The sequence below is a fragment of the Lathyrus oleraceus genome, chromosome 5 (assembly GCF_024323335.1).
Source record: "Lathyrus oleraceus cultivar Zhongwan6 chromosome 5, CAAS_Psat_ZW6_1.0, whole genome shotgun sequence".
In the NCBI taxonomy this organism is placed as follows: domain Eukaryota; kingdom Viridiplantae; phylum Streptophyta; class Magnoliopsida; order Fabales; family Fabaceae; genus Lathyrus; species Lathyrus oleraceus.
The window spans coordinates 206,655,575-206,673,522 of NC_066583.1; the positions used below are offsets into that span (position 1 = coordinate 206,655,575).

At 38.9% G+C, this 17,948-nt stretch overlaps 1 protein-coding gene across 1 annotated transcript; it reads left to right on the forward strand.

The window, feature by feature from the left end:
- Positions 1 to 8,592: 8,592 nt before the first annotated feature.
- LOC127079741 (uncharacterized) lies at positions 8,593 to 9,735 on the forward strand. The gene has a single exon (XM_051020115.1). It carries the CDS (start codon positions 8,593 to 8,595, stop codon positions 9,733 to 9,735), a length of 1,143 nt encoding a protein of 380 aa, XP_050876072.1.
- Positions 9,736 to 17,948: the final 8,213 nt, after the last annotated feature.

Below are 17,948 nucleotides of genomic sequence, written 5' to 3' on the forward strand. Positions count from 1 at the left end.
GAATTATGATGGGCAGACCTCAATAATTTCTTGATGCATGGACAAGACATCCTATTATGAAGAAGAGCCACATTGACAGATGTCATTTAGAAATTATGTGGTAACAATATATGTAAATGGAATTGAGTTAAACCAAGCAGTATACTTTTGGCTTGGCTTATTCTCACCATCTAGCAAGTTTCTCTTCAAGATCAAATTTCTTCTTCTCTTCTACTCCTTTTGTTCCTCGTTCAAATTGACTGATTCCATGACTTGTCATGGTCATCTCGTGTTATTCTTTAAGACATCTTGGCATATAAGGGATTTATTGTTCGAAGCCAAATTGGAGTTTGACCCTTTCAGTATGCATTTCAACAATATAGAAATTGATTAAATTTGTTGCCGCACTCCAAATCAGGCTATCGTCATAACCACATGGCCGGTATTTAACATATGGCCCCCATATAAAATGGTGCATGAAATATAATATGCATTAAAGTACGGATACCTAACTTGGGAGACATTTTACATTGACCTTCTATAATGGTTATTTTTCATGAAAACATATCTTTCTGGTACTATTTTAGAACTGTAAACCTTGCCTGCATAAATGATGGAACACAACTCGGAGAGCACCATATCTTTCATTGTCTTTTTTGAGCGTTCCAACCATGTATCAACGGTTTTGCATATTGTAAGCCCATTTTACAAGTTGGCGAAACATGGTTGTATGGTAAGTATATAGTGAATTTTTAATGGTTGTGGCACAATATAGGAATGACAAAAAAAATCCAATTGCTTTTACAGTAGTAGAATGTGAGGCAAAAGTTGATTGAAGTTTCTTTCTTAAGAATTTGAGAATGTATGTCACACCCCAAGTCAATATATGGTTAATATCAGACGGGAATGAATCGATAAAGAGTGCATATAATGATCCTAAAAATAGATGACAATATCCTTTATCTTCACATGCGTACTGCATTAGACACATTCCGTAAAACTTCATGCGTGAGATTAAAGACAAGGAACTTTGCAAAAAAGTTGTTAACATGGGTAGCAATCTATATTTACCCTTACTATTAATATTTATACCATTATATTCATCTACTTATCTTTGTTAATTTTTCCTATACAAGATATGTGTTGAATGAGCAACCATTCAATTACTATTGTGAGGAAATACGAAGAAAAAAAATATAGGCTTTAAAATGGATAGACAATATTTCACGAGAAAAGTGGGAAAGAGTCTTAGACGGAGGAAAATAATGAAGACATGTGACAACCAACCTTACTGAAGCAATGAACTCAGTGCTTAAGGTCACCGACAACGTTCTAATCACTTCTTTGGTCCAATAAATATAATATCAATTGGGATCTATGTTTGGTAAATGAGGTCATGAATAGACAAAAATGTTGGCTTACTGTCATACCCCGATTTTAGATCCATCTGCATTCATCCATTATGCATCATGCATTCATTTTAATATAAACCCTAATTCACGTCTAAGGTCAATCGTTGACTTTCTGGTCAATCAGTTGACCAAAGTCAACCGTCCATTCCCAAAATCCATATTGTCTCGATTTTGATAAACATTGGTCATTATCTAGGCCTTTTCGATCATGGTGCTTTTAATTACAAAATGGATTCTAATTTAAGTTATTTGACTTTTTAATTTTCAATTTGATTTTAATTTCAAATTAAGTCTAATTTCAAATTTCAATTTAATTTTAATTGTTTTTTTACTAATGATTCAAACTCTAATTGATTTTAATTTTCAAATAAATGTTAGAATTGATATCAAATTAATTTTAACAAATTATAGATTAATTTGATTTTAATTGGTTTTATTGGTTTTTGATTTTAAATTGACATTTAGATTAGTCTTGGATTATTTCTAAAATCCATATTCATTTTTATAACCAAATATCCATTTATCCATTAACCCTTTTAACAATCATGTCCATCAAAATCCACTACACCATTTCTAGACTTTAAGTCAATGTATGACATTCAAAATCTTAACTTCTCATCAATCCACATTCATGTTTAAATTCATATTTAACAATAATGTCCAATAATTTTTCAATCACAGTTAGTTCCCAATTTTGGTTCAAACCAGTAATTCCAATTATAATACAAATCTCAATAGAAATTTTCCATAACTATTCAATTTCAATTTCATTCAAATTCTAAATCTTAATATTCAAACATTCATAAATAAACTTCCATAATAATTTCAAATTATATCATTCATCACATTCAACCATTCAATACAATTCACTGACTTTATAATACGATTCCATCCAAATCACAAAAATTAAAAGTTAGAAACCAATTCTAACCATAGGTTACATGCTCAAAACATTGTCATAATTTCTAACTCCTCTTTCCGAGCATGCCAATACCAAGCTTCAACCTTCCATTTCATATATGAACCATACAAATACATACATCTTCATTCAAAGTTACAAATTTAACCATAAACCAATTATACAAATTCCTAACCATGATCCCATGCATTCAAGTCATCAAATTGCTTTTCAATTCAACCTTTGGATTCAATCCCAACATGTTATTTCATCAAAACCTCAAAGTTACATTCACCTATTCACATACATTTTACAATTCCAATCCAAAACTATAAGAATTCCAAACTTACATAATATTTGCAATTTCATAAACCAACAACCAATTTCCCAAACCTAATCCTAATTCCCCCCATGGGTCATGATTTATCTTCCAAAATGCATGTTAGCTTGCTTCCATCATGATTTCTTCATTTACTAGTAACATTGTCCATGTCATGTTCATTTCCACAAACCTACAAAACCGACCAAGTTAAGAACAAGTCATAACCTAGGATATTGCATCACACTAGCATACAATCATTGAGGTCGAGCATTATACCAATTTCAAACCAATCTAAGCCATGACATTTTCAAGCATTAAAAAAAACAATGTTACAAGTCCAAGCACTTACCATGTACACATGTTGCAAAACCATACATCAACCACTCTGCAAAACCATAGCAATGCCATTACAAAGTCAGAAATGCATAAACAAGTACATGACCCAAAACATTGACATGAACATACCAAATACAAGGCTATGAACATATGTCTCCATTCCCTTCAAGCCATAGTCCTGCAGAACCATGCCATAACAGCAGTGCAACCAGTACCAACCAAGAATTGAGTAAAATCAAGAATAAGCAATGCACATGGATCATCATGTTGCAAATGGCCTAGAGCAATGATACTGCAGAACCATTCCACTACAAGTTTGCAACAATAATACACCACACACACATGACCAAGAACCAAGCCAGTGCATAAATCAAGATCGAACACATGAAGCATTGTAGAACATGGCCTCCTGCGCATAAGCTTTGGCAAGGCACCCTATAAATCACAAGCCAGAACATGAAACAATACCATACGTGCAGAAAAACAAGAGCAAAAACGACACAGTCCATTTTGTCAACAACATAACCACATAGTCCAAAACCATTTATAAGAAATTAACCATCCATACAATACACGAATCAATCCATACACAATTCCACACACCAATTCAAACATACAAATATCCCATACTCAATTCACTATACAGTCCAATCCAAAGCATTCAATCAAATTTCACATCAAATCCCAATTCCAATTCAATTCAACATAGTCAATGACAATCCAAATCCTACACTAATTTAAGCATTAATCTAATTCCATAAGACAAGTTCAAATCCAATTCCACAACTCATTGCATATCATACCAATTTGAATAAACTCGTGACAGAAAAAACTCAGCCAAATGATTTCCACCTACAATTGTGTTTATCACCTCAAGCAGAATTCCTTCATGACTAACTGCCAACTTGTGACTTTGCTAAACATAATCAACTATCAACCTGCATTTCTTCAGTAGAAAAGCGTGACCTGCATAATCTAGCCAACATTCCCTACAAGGTTCATAACAGAACAACTTGGTGGCACTAGCTCATATCAGTTTCACAGCAAATTCCTTGTAAACATCACAATAAATCAGCATGATAATAGAAAATAACTCAAGGTGGGAAGGATTAGTTAACAAAGAGATTTGCATAATTGACGAGAAAAATAGCTTAGATGTGCAGTGTACGGGAACTGGTTATTTAGAGCCCAAGGTAGAGAGAACTGGACCTATTACAAACTGCAGCAAAGTTACTGCAAAATAATTATGTGAAAATCAAACCGGAGATTGCCGCTACACACATCTGCTATTTAATTGCAGGAACGAAATGTGACATATATAAGAACCTTGATTCCATCCTCAAGAAGCGCTGGAATATCTTTTTCATAGTTTAACGTCCAACCTGAACCAATCTGCAACAAATTCATAGTGAAGTCGCACCATCAAGGCCATGTGAAAACCGAAGCTACTCATGTTTTTAACCAATTTTCACTGCACTAAAACACAAGTAATTGGTAAGGCCTAAAATTTCAAAAAATGTCCCAAAAGAGAATTAAGACAAATTAGAGGAAGAAAGCTAGGTTCATATTACCGTTTCCAATTTAACAACCAAATAGGGCGACCAAAATCTGACAACCCTAAAGGGATTTCGCAGAAACCCCTTTTTTGATCTCCAGAGGCCAATCTGAAACCCTAATTGTTGAGTATAAAAGGTGAGAGGGGAGGGGACGAAGAGGACCACGAAAAAACCTAAAATCTGGGCGGCCACGAAAACCCTAGTTCGAAAACGGAGAAAAACCTAGATTGAAACGGCGAAAGAGAAGAACCTCAAAGAGAAAACTTTGAGGTAAAGAAGGCAGATCCAAGCCTCACCGTCACCACCAAACCACCACCGAAGGTGAGATTTATTTGTTTGAATCTCTTAAATGCCATGTATTTTTGCATGTATAGTGAGAGTAGAGAGTGTGAGCGTTTGAGAGATGATGAGGGATTGGGAGTCTGGATGATATTGAGGGTGAGAGAGATGGATCGAAGACGAGAGATGATGAGGAAGCAAGAGTGAGTCTTCGTGAAGAAGACGAATGGATTTTGCGTGTTTCACGTGTCTTGTTTCTGCTTCTTTTATTTATTTCCAAAGAATAGCATTTAAAACCTAATTAAAATCCACCTACCCTTTGGTTTTTCTTGGTACTAATCTTTATTAATTTTTGTGTACTAGTATTAATGCATAGTTATTTTCCACCCAACAGCCAGGCGGCTAGGGTCTGTCCATTGGATTCCTCCTCATCATTTTTGTGAGTTTTGATTAGTCCAACAGACCATCTTATTTTAGTTTTATTTTTAATTTTAATTTTAATCTATTCTGGTTCATATATTCAGTTTGTTACTAAAGTAATAAATAATCATAAGCGGCCTAGTGGAATGGGTTCGATACTTAGGAGTAGCATATCTTTCATATTTTTATGCTTGCTATTTCATAACTTCTAATATTTATCTTACTTTAAATATTTTATTTGATTAATTTAATTTAATTGTTAATTAGTTGTTAGATTTTAAATGTTTAGTTTTTTTAGATTTTTCTTAATTATTGATTTTTTTTTATTTGGGATTTGGTATGGTTAATCGATTTCCATGCGTTAATTAATTTAATTAGGTTATTAACATCTATGGCCATACCTTTACACATGTAAATAATTATATTCAATTCACTAAACTCTCGATTTTAAATTTCACTAACTTTCCATAGTTTCGACATTTAATTCCATTTCCTCCCATTATAAAATTGTAAAATTAATTTTATCCCTATAGTATAATTTTATTTTCAAACTATCTTTACAACCCGATTAAATTCCTTTTTTTAAAGCACGAAAGAAGAGGACCATTCGAATCTTGCATTCCGGTGGGAACCCTCGAATAATCCATCCCGAGCTTCACGTTTTGGATTAACCGTTCATTCTTTTTTCTTCATTCTTAAAACACTCAATAATTAACTTGGACAAAGAAAAGGACCGTTGGGATCAAGCATTCTGGCGTAACCCTTTGAATAGTTGATTCTCATCAAGTGTTTGTTGTCCAAATAATTTTCTTAAATAATTCGATTGAAAAAGGACGATTGGAATCTAGCATTCCAGTGGAACCCTGAATTTTTGATCTTAGGGCTTATGCCTCATTCTCAAATATCCGTCTTTCAAACTCAAAAAATACTTAATCCTTATTCAACACCTTTTCAATAAAGATGGAAATGGAACATGGTGTATACCGTGCACTCCTGAGATTGAGAGTCAAGGTGGATGCCTTGCCTATCTTAACTCTCGCCATTGTCTGAAATTGTCAATGCAGTTTCTTCAAACCCCTTTTTTCAATCAAATTAAAAACACTTAATCTTTACTAAACATTTTTGCCAATAAAGATGGAAATGGAACATGGTGTATACCGTGCACTCCTGAGATTAAGATTCAAGGTGGATGCCTTGCTTATCTTAGCTCTCGCCATCGTCTAAAATTGTCAATGCGGTTTCTTCAAACCCCTTTCTCAATCAAACCTAAAAATACTTAATCTTTATTAAACACTTTTGTCAATAAGATGGAAATGGAACATGGTGTATACCGTGCACTCCTGAGACTAGGATTCGAGATGGATATCTCGCTCATCCAAGTTCTCGCCATCACTCAAAATACATCCAACCAATCAAACTCTTTCTCGCCGCCGTGCGACTAATCAAAAACCTTCTTCATAAATGAAATATATATTGTCTTAAGGTGATGCAAAACAATGTTTCGGCCACGATTGTTGAGTCAAGATAAGTGACGCTTTTCCGAATGTAGATTTATAAATCCGTTTGATGTGTGGTATGCGTCCACTTCTCATCTGTTTTGGGTAAAACAATGTTTTTCGTCGATTAATACAATATAGCTTTCGCTAAAATCGACCAACAAACAAACATTTTTCTATCCAGAACTACGTAAGCCTTGACTTCTCTATTGAGATACGTAGGAGCAGGATTTGTAAATCTTGTCAGGCCCACTAATAAAAAACTTAGGTTTAGTCCTTCGTCAAAAATCCAAAAACATTTCTTCCCTCTTCTATTCTTTCTCTCCCTCATTATAACTTGAGAAGACTAACATAAGCTAACATTCAAAATGAAACTAACTAAACGGTTCCCGTTGAATACAACGGACGTGAGGGGTGCTAATACCTTCCCCTTGCGTAACCGACTCCCGAACCCTGATATTGGTTGCGACGACCATAATCATTGTCGTTTTGTCTTGGGTTTTATCGATATTTCCCCTTTCCTTTTTAGGAATAAATAAAGTTCGGTGGCAACTCTGTTCAATCCATCAAAGCGAGCGCGCGATCGCGCTTCGCTTAAAGTCGTATCCCCATTTTTTTGAGGTGCGACAGATGGTGACTCTGCTGGGGACAGGAACATCCCTAAGTGAGTCAACTCTAGTTCAGTTAAGTTTTCGTATGTGTGTTAGCTTTATTTGTTTATTTTCTTCCTTTGTTATATGCTTTCTTTATCTCTGTTTTATCGCATTTTTATATATGTATATATATATATCTATGTGTGGGTGTTGGGATTTTGATATCATGAATAAAGCTCTACACCCGAGCTTTGGAAAAAGAAGAGAGAACACATAAGTTAGAATTGGAAGTTGTGTAGTGTTAGTCCCCAAGGGCCACTCCTTGCGTGTCTAGCATGAAGACTCCCCTAGAGTACACCTGTTTGTAGATCTCGTTATAATACAGCTAGCCTGTTGCATGACGTTGATTCATGAAGGGTCCGTGACTCTAGGAGCCCCTCTTAGAACCAGTTCCTACTTTGGTGGTCGCGTAATGTTGGACTCCAAGGGCATCTCCTTGTTGCACCCAACATGAAAACCCCGCTCAGAAGAGACCTTTTCGTCACTCTTATCATAAAGCGGCTAGCGTGTTGCATGATGTTGATACGATTATGGTCAATGACTCTGGGAACCTTATCAAAAACACAGAAGTTATCCTGTGAGTGGGTTTATGGGTAACCAACTTAGAACTATCTATTAAGAAGCCTACCAAATAGGATGTTTTGAGTTACCTTATCCCAAAACCAAATATCATGCATTCATGATCATTTGCATAACATCATGACACTCATACAAAATTTCGTTTTCAGGGAATTTTTGAACACGCAGTTGCTAAGCACAAAAAGTTTGTAATGGGTTCAGAAAGAAGGAAAGCATTACCATTCAAAGCCAAAATGCCAGATACTGCCAACATATCAAGACTTCTGAATGAACTTCCCGCCTGCTTCAGGGTTACTTTGCAAGGAAAGTTTGGCCACATTTTAGATCTTCTCTCAGTGGATGTTCAAACACCAGCCATCACCGCTTTAGCTCAGTTCTATGATCCTCCGCTTCGAAGTTTCTTGTTCCAAGACTTTCAGTTGACTCCAACCTTGGAGGAATTCGACCGACTCTTGGGATTTTCTATGAAAGGAAGGACACCGTATAATAGGATTGGTCAGGTACCTGAGGTAGAGATGCTAGCCCTTGCACTCCACATCCCCATATCTGATGCATTGGCTAATTGGAAGAAAAGGGAGAATCTCTTTGGTTTTTGGAGGGCTTACCTAGAAGAAGAAGCATAAAGGTTGTTTGAGATACATCATTGGGATGCATTGGCAAATATGCTAGCTCTTCTCATATATGGGCTAGTATTGTTCCCAACCCATGAAGGTTTTATAGATTCAGCTGCCATAACTATCTTTTGGGCCGTTTGGAAGGATAAACAAAGTTTGGTTCCTCCACTACTAGCTGACACTTTCCATACTTTGCATACTCGACATCAAAAGAAGAATGGAATGTTGATATGTTGCCTTCCATTGCTCTATAATTGGCTTATCTCGTATGTGTTCAAGCCTGATGCTCACATCAGTGAAATGTCCAATGGGGAGTGGGCAAGAACCCTGGTGTCTTTGTCTAGTAAGGATATCATTTGGTACCGACATAAGCTGAATGTTGAAGAAATCATTATCAGTTGTGGTAGTTTCCCAAATGTACCACTAATAGGATCTAAAGGGTGCATCAGCTACAACCCCATGTTAGCTTTGCGGCAGTTTCAATATCCTATGCGTGGGAAGCCCGATGATAAAGAGTTAGAAGAGATGGTTTTGAATGATATGGGAACCAATGATCCTTTTCTCCTCCGTAAGATCATTCGATCCTGGGAAAAGGTGCATACCAAAGGAACAGAAATAGTAAAGAAGAACGATGCAGCAAGGGTTCCTTATCAGCAATGGCTCCCGGAAAGGATCAAAATTGTGAAGATCCCTTTTTCTATAGAGATTCCTCTAAGGTATACCTCACTAGAACCAGTCCCTGTTTCTCTTGAAGAGGTGGAAGAACTTCGAGCAATGATAGCTAAACTTGGAAAGGAGAAAGATGATCTGCAATCTGAACTCTACAAAGAAACTGGGAAAAATATGATTCTCAAAAGGAAGAGTAACCAAAGGAAGGAACTTTTGGAGGAGAGTCGTAAGAAGAATAAAATTGAGAAAGATCTCAAGGAAAGAGTCTTGGAGTGCCTAGATCAGGCTGATAGTGGATTAGGTTCACTTCGTGATGAGTTAGCTAAGGCCAAAAGAGATGGACAAGAGTGGAAGCGTTGGTGGGACCTAGCCACTGAGCAAAAGAAGGAGGTAAGAGAGGAGCTTGAAGCCCAAATACAAGAACTGAAGAAACAACTTCGAAGCTCTGAAGCCGAAGTGGTGCGTGAAAGACATCTTAAGGAACAAGTCCAAAGAACCTCTCAAATATGTCCTAAAGCCTAGGAGGAGAAGTGTGATGAGGTGAATACTAACAAGGAGCTAGCTAGTTATTGGAAGGAACAATATGAGTCTCTAAAGAGCCAAAGCATGGATTGGCTAAATCATAAGAAGCATTTGAATGAGATATTGGATGAGTATGAATGCACCATCAACCTTCTGCAGCCAAGTCTTGATGCATACCGCACAAAGTTGGCTAACCTCATAGAGTTTTGTAATGTCGTGGCCATAGACTTACCATGGAAGTTAGAAAATGCTCTAGAGGACATGGATGAAAATAACACTCATCCATCGGCTCGTGACCTTGTTTTACTTTGCGAAAGGATGATGCGAAGGTTCAAAGAAGAATTGAAGGCACACAAAGAGCGAGTTGCTAAGAGGACTCTTTAAGTTGTTTGCTTCGTGTTATTTCCAATTTTTGTATTTGGCTTAATGTTTTGTACCCACTTTGATTGTGTACTTTGTACTTTTTGGCTTCATTAAATGAATGGGTATTTGAATTTTTGAATCAGCTTCCGACTATTGTTTTCTGTTTCTGTTCACATTACTTTCAATAGCGTGCTCAACAACTGCGAAGTTTATAAGAATCCCTAAAAATAAATAAACATAAAATGCATTCATACATACATTCATGCATTCTCCATATAAATAAGTAAAAACTCATTCCGTTTTCTCTATCAGTTGTTACACACTGAGTCCTCAACACCACTACAACACAAGAGCCAGCGCTCGTCGAAGAATGGCGGACCAAGAACAAGAATTGGAGCGAGTAAGCTCAGAACTCGAAGACCTATGAGGAAACATGGGTCAAGTCATGGAGATACTACAGGTCATCAGGGCAAAGTTGGACACCCAAACGACGGTCGTTTCAGAAATCGTTGGTCCCACGATTGAACCCCAACCTGCAAGGACAGTACCAACCACTTGGCCAGCCTACGGTTTACCTCCCGGTTTCACACCTCCAGTTGAAGGCGCCCCTGGTTTTGCACAATCCACTCAGCAAACGGTTCCTCTACCAACCATCAACGAAACTCACCCAGTGGTCCACACGTTCGCACCAACTCTCGTTCGTGCGCATGTGCAACCTTATTTTGAGGATCAACAACATGCTCCGGACTTTTCAGACGAAGATGATGAGAGGCAGGAGGACATGAGAGGGATGAAAGAGAATTTCCAGATTCTTGAGAAAAGGTTAAGGGCTATGGAAGGTGACCAAGTTTTTGGTGCTACTGCTAAGGAGATGTGCTTAGTGTCAGGTCTTGTGATTCCTGCAAAGTTCAAGACCCCAGATTTCGATAGATATGAGGGCCACTCGTGTCCTAAAAGTCACCTTATTATGTACTATTGAAAAATGGTTGCGCACGTAGAGGATGACAAACTTATGATACATTGCTTCCAAGACAGCTTGAGGGGTGCTCCCTCTAAGTGGTACTTAAGCCTTGATCAAAGTAGGATTCGTTGTTTCCAAGACTTATCTGATGCTTTCATCCAACATTATAAGTATAACATGGGTATGGCCCCAGATAGGAGGCAATTGCTCAACATGTCCCAGAAAGATAATGAGTCTTTTAAGGAATATGCACAACGATGGAGGGAAGTGGCCTCGCAAGTCGAACCACCCCTTGCTGAGAAGGAGTTAGCAGATTGGTTCATGGATACAGTCAAACCTATGTTCTATGAAAGAATGGTGAGTAGTGTATCTGCAAGCTTCTCTGACCTGGTCGACGTGGGCATAAATGTCGAGCTTGGATTGAAGAATGGAAAAATGATAACCACCTCTGAAACATCTGGTAATAATGCCAAAAAGTTTCCCAGAGGTTTTCAAAGAAAGAAAGAGGGTGAAACAAATGCAGTGTCAACCAGTCAAAGAAGGAGTCTTTCATGGAAGAAGCAACATCAATTTGCTCAACAACAACCAACTTATCCAGTGCAGTATGTTCAACAACCGTATGTGGCAGCAGTCACACCAAATTTCAACCAGTCACAAGCTCTTGTCTATCAACCTATTCAACAAGCACCAATATACCAGCAAGCGCCCGCGCCACCTGCTTAACAACAGCCAAGGGCACATGCTCCTCATCCACAAAATCCTCCAAATCAAAATAGGGCACAAAGAGGTAGACTTTTGTTTGCTTCAATCCCTATGACATACACTGAATTGTACCCATCGTTACTACGAAAAGGGTTGGTGACTCCCAGACCTTTGGGTCCTCCACCAAATCCTTTACCTCCATGGCACAATCCAGATGCCCATTGTCCTTTCCATGGGGGTTCCCCTGGACATGATTTAGAGGGATGTTATGCTTTGAAGCATATTGTGCGATACCTGGTTGAGAAGAAGATTCTTTCATTTCAAGATATCGGACCCAGCGTAAAAAGTAACCCTCTGTCGGCGCATGGTGATGTTAATGCCATCGAGGATGCTTCTGATGTGTGTATAATCAAAAACGTGGAAAATGTTAAAACTCCGTTGCTAGCACTTCATGCAAGATTGGTGGGAGCTAGTTTGATTGATACACGCCACGACAATTGTGAAGAATGTGTCATTCATCCAAGGGGATGTAAAGTGGTACGAAATGACATTCAGAACTTGTGAATCAAGGTGTTTTACAAATTTGTGGTCTTACAACAAATGAGGAAGTTTCAGTCATTGAACCCGTTTTCAATCTAACAGAACCGTTTGAGATAACTTATCATAGAAAAGATGTTGTTCATCCATCACCCGTGGTAGTTTGTATGCCTACCCCCTTTCCCTTTGAAAACACCAAAGCGGTACCCTGGAAGTATGATATAACGGTGGTGGATGGGATGGTAGATGAAAAACCCAAGCTGCTGAAAGTAAGAAAGGCTTGGAGAATGTTGACACCGATATCACTAACATCGCAGGGACAAGCAGGATGACCCGCAGCGGTCAGATGTATACTCCCAATGTTAATGTAAACCCTCAAGAACCAACAAGGGAATCTGCAACTGTAAATCCTACCCCATAACATGGAGGGGCACAGCCGGTTGTGCAAGCAGATGAAGCGAGTGAGTTTCTAAGGATAATAAAGAAACCTGACTACAAGATAGTTGATCAGTTACATCAAACACCATCAAAAATATATATCTTGTCTTTGCTTCTGAATTCTGAAACTCATAGGGAGGCTCTACTGAAAGTGCTTGCTTAGGCTCATGTTACCCAAGATATAACGGTTGGACAATTCGATGGGGTGGTCGCCAATATCACAGCCTGCAACACTCTAAGTTTCAGCAATGAAGAGCTACCCAAGGAGGGGAAGAATCACAACCGCGCTTTACATGTATCCATAAAGTGCCAAGAAGATGCTCTGGCCAGAGTTTTAGTTGACACTGGATTGTCCCTCAATGTTCTACCAAAGAGGGCACTTGCTAAATTATCTTACCAAGGTTCGGAATTGAAACCTAGTGCACTTGTGGTAAAAGCATTTGATGGTTCTCGGAGGATAGCAGTTGGGGAGGTAGAGCTACCAATACAGATCGGACCGCATGTATTCCCCATCAATTTCCAAGTCATGGACATAAATCCCGCTTATAGTTGCCTTTTGGGACGTCCATGGATACATGATGCTGGGGCAATAACTTCTACTTTGCATCAAAAGATGAAGTTTGTTGTCGATGACAAGACCGTCATTGTCTCGGGTGAAGAAGATTTTATCATCAGTCAACTCTCCTTTTTCCGTTATATTGAGGCTGATAAGGATGCCTTAGAAACCTCTTTCCAAGCACTTGAAATATCCAATGCCACACTTGAAGAGGTTAAAGACCCTATTGAGAAAACCAGTTTGTCGTTTGCCTCTTTGAATAGTGCAAGGTCAGCAGTTGAAAGTGGAGGCCCTGCAGGTTAGGGGCAAGTCATCAACGTCGTTGAGAAAAATGATCGTTTTGGTTTAGGGTACAAGCCTTCTGCTAATGAAGGAGCCCTGGTCCCTGCAAAGGACCGTGTGCGGAGCATACAAGAAGTTTTTCTGAGCACATGATTTATCCATGGAGATCAAGTTGGTGCAGTTGAAGATGACACGGAAGATGGAGAAACATCAAATCTGATATACCGGTGTGAAGCAGCCCTAACAAATTGGGAAGCAGTTGAGATTCCAGAAATTTTTCCTGTGTCAAATTAATTGTGTTTTCCTCTATTTTTTGAAAATCCTTAGCTCTGCCCAAGGCTAATGGATCATTTGTAGGGCCCCTTTAAATTTCAAAAATCATTATGACAAATAAAGAGCATTTTGTTCAAATTCTTATCGTTCATTCATTTGTTTTTCTTTCCTTAAAATGGAAATCCTTTCAAAAACTACAAAAATATTTTTTTATTTCTTTTTCATTTTATTTCCATTTTTCTATAAAAAAAACATCATTAAAAAACATGCAGAATAATCAATAAACCAGTTGAATTCGATGACCCCACTACTTCCTATAATTTTGAACTCCCCATCTACCAAGCGGAAGAGGATGGTGAGGAAGATTGTGATTTCCCTGAAGAATTGGAAAGGATGCTCGAGCACGAGTCAAAGGCCCTTCAGCCGCATCAAGAACCAGTGGAAACAATTAACCTTGGCAATGAGGAAGACAAGAAAGAGGTCAAAGTTGGGACTACGCTTGGGGCCAGCATCAAAGAAAGATTGATCAAGTTGCTACAAGAGTATGTAGATGTATTTGCTTGGTCGTATCAGGATATGCCATGTTTAGATACTGATATTGTTGTCCACAAGCTACCGCTACAGCCAGATTGTCCGCCAGTAAAGCAGAAGCTCCGAAGAGCAAGACCCGACATGGCTCTAAAGATTTGTGATGAGGTGAAACATCAATTTGATGCCGGTTTTCTAGCAGTTGCGAAGTACCCTCAATGGGTAGCTAATATCGTACCTGTACCCAAGAAAGATGGCAAGGTCAGGATGTGTGTTGATTATAGGAATTTAAATAAAGCTAGTTCAAAGGACGATTTCCCCCTGCCACATATTGACACTCTGGTAGAAAACACTGCTAAGTTCACGGTCTTCTCCTTCATGGACGGATTCTCGGGTTATAATCAAATTAAGATGGATCCGGAAGACATGGAAAAGACCACATTCATCACCCCTTGGGGAAAATTTTGCTACAAGGTAATGCCATTCGGTCTCAAAAATGCTGGGGCAACTTACCAAAGAGCAATGGTCACTCTTTTCCATGACATGATGCACAGGGAGATTGAGGTTTATGTGGATGATATGATTTCAAAATCCCAAAGTGAATAGGATCATATAGACCACTTGCAAAAGCTATTTGAGCGTCTTCGAAAATTTCGACTACGGCTGAATCCTGTTAAATGCACCTTCGGTGTCCGATCTGGAAAGTTGCTTGGTTTCATTGTTAGTCAAAGAGGAATAGAGGTAGATCCAGACAAGGTTAGGGCAATACAAGAAATGCCTGCTCCACGTACAGAGAAAGAAGTTAGAGGATTCCTGGGACGTTTGAACTATATCTCCAGGTTTATATCTCATATGAATGCTACGTGTGAACCTATATTCAAATTGCTCAGAAAAGATCAAGCAGTTGAATGGAACTCTGACTGCCAAATGGCTTTTGAGAGAATCGGACAATACCTGCAAGAGCCCCCTATTCTAATTCCACCTGTTCAGGGGAAACCACTCTTTATGTACTTAACTGTGCTCGAAAAGTCAATGGGATGTGTGCTGGGACAACATGACGAAATCGGCCGAAAGGAGCATGCCATCTACTATCTAAGTAAGAGATTTACCGATTGTGAAACCCGATATTCACTCTTGGAGAAAACTTGTTGTGCTTTAGCATGGTCGCTCGTCCTCCACGACAATACATGATTTGCCACACCACTTTGTTGATCTCAAAAATGGATCCAATAAAGTATATCTTTGAAAAGCCTGCTTTGACTGGAAGACTCGCCCGTTGGCAGATGTTACTATCTGAGTATGACATCCAATATGTGTCTCAGAAAGCCATCAAAGGGAGTGTGTTGTCTGATTACTTGGCAAACCAACCTGTTGAAGACTACCAGCCGTTGAAGTTTGACTTCCCTGATGAAGACATTATGGTAGTAAAAGATTGTGAAATCCCAGGACTCGATGAAGGACCTGAACCCGGATCTCAGTGGAAGCTCATGTTCGATGGTTCCTCCAATTACATGGGGCATGGCGTAGGAGCTGTTCTATTGAATCTGAATGGTGGATACACTCCTTTCACAGCAAGGTTGTGTTTTGATTGCACGAATAATATAGCAGAATATGAGGCGTGCATCCTAGGCATTTAAACAGCAATTAATCTCCGAATCAAAATCCTCGAAGTATGTGGAGACTCAGCCTTGGTGATATACCAAGTCAAGGGCGAATGGGAAACCCGTGATGCAAAGTTGATCCCATATCGTGCCTATGTCATAGAACTAATAAAATACTTTGACGAAATCACTTTCTGTCATATCCCAAGAATTGAGAATCAAATTGCTGATGCTTTGGCTATGTTGGCTTCAATGTACCAAGTTAGATTCCATAATGAAGCACCTCTCATTCAGATCGAGCGGAAAGTTGAGCCTGCCTACTGCGAGTCAGTTGAAGAGGAAGCCGATGGTAAACCCTGGTTTCATGACATCAAATGCTTTTTGCAAAATCAAGAATATCCAACAGATGCAACAACCCTTGACAAGAAAACATTGAGGAAGTTAGCATCCAAATTCTTCTTAAGCAACGGTGTGTTATACAAGAGAAATCACGACATGATTCTGCTCAGATGCATGGATGGACGTGAAGCGGACCTGTTGATCAAGGAGATTCATGAAGGATCCTTTGGAACTCATGCCAATGGGTATGCCATGGCCAAGAAGATTTTGAGAGCTGGTTATTACTGGTTGACCATGGAATCCGACTGCTTCAATTATGCTAGAAAATGTCATAAATTCCAAATCTATGCCGACAAGGTACACGTGCCTCCGACCCTACTAAATGTTTTGACGTCACCTTGACCTTTCTCAATGTGGGGCATCGACATGATTGGCGCCATCGAGCCTAAAGCTTCCAATGGTCACCGCTTCATCCTGGTTGCTATTGATTACTTTACCAAATGGGTAAAAGCCGCCTCTTTGCCGTTATGTAACTCCAAGCCGGATCATCGCAAATAATGGGACGAATCTAAACAATAAGACCATGAAAGAATTATGCGAGAGCTTCAAGATTGAGCACCATAACTCTTCACCATATCGTCCAAAGATGAATGGCGCTGTTGAAGCCGCTAATAAAAACATCAAGAAGATCCTGCAGAAAATGGTAAAAACCTATAAAGATTGGCACGAAATGCTACCCTTTGCACTGCATGGATACTTGACTTTCATCCGCACTTCAACAGGGGCAACCCCATTCTCTTTGGTATATGGGATGGAAGCAGTTCTCCCAATTGAAGTGGAGATACCTTCAATGAGAATCTTGATGGAGACCAAGCTAGAAGATGCTGAGTGGATTCAAAATAGATTTGATCAGTTAAACCTCATAGATGAGAAGCGAATGACTTCTTTGTGCCATGGACAGTTATACCAAAAACGGCTTAAAAGGGCTTTTGACAAGAAAGTACGTGTTCGGGAATTCAGAGAAGGAGACCTCGTGCTTAAGAAGATCTTTCCAATACACAAGGACTCACGTGGGAAGTGGACTCCCAATTATGAAGGCCCATATGTTATGAAGAAAGCCTTCTCCGGAGGTGCCTTGAGTCTCACAACTATGGATGATGAAGAGCTCTCACACCCCGTGAACTCTGATGCAGTTAAAAAATATTACGCCTAATAAAAACCCGCTAAATCGAAAACCTGAAAGGGCGATTTAGGCACAAAAAAAAGGGTATCCCGGTGGACTGAAAACCCGAAAGGGCGATGTAGCGGGGTATTCGTTACCATTAGAGATATTGACTAAATCCAAGGTAAATCATACAAGTCAAGTCGCCACCGCACTTCTATTTATCCAAAGGAATGGTTAGAAAGTGAACAAAAACCTAAAAGTTTTATCGAATCAAAAACTAGTAAAAGAGAGTCAGAGATCTGGGTAAGGGGGTTGGTTATGCAATGGGAAGGTGTTAGGCACCCAAAACATCGTAGGTGAAGGTGAGAAAAACAAGAAAGGGGGGGTTTGAATTGTTTGGAAAAATAAGCGCTTTTCAAAATGAAAATAATACAAGGATTTTATACTGGTTCGCTTATAACACAAAGC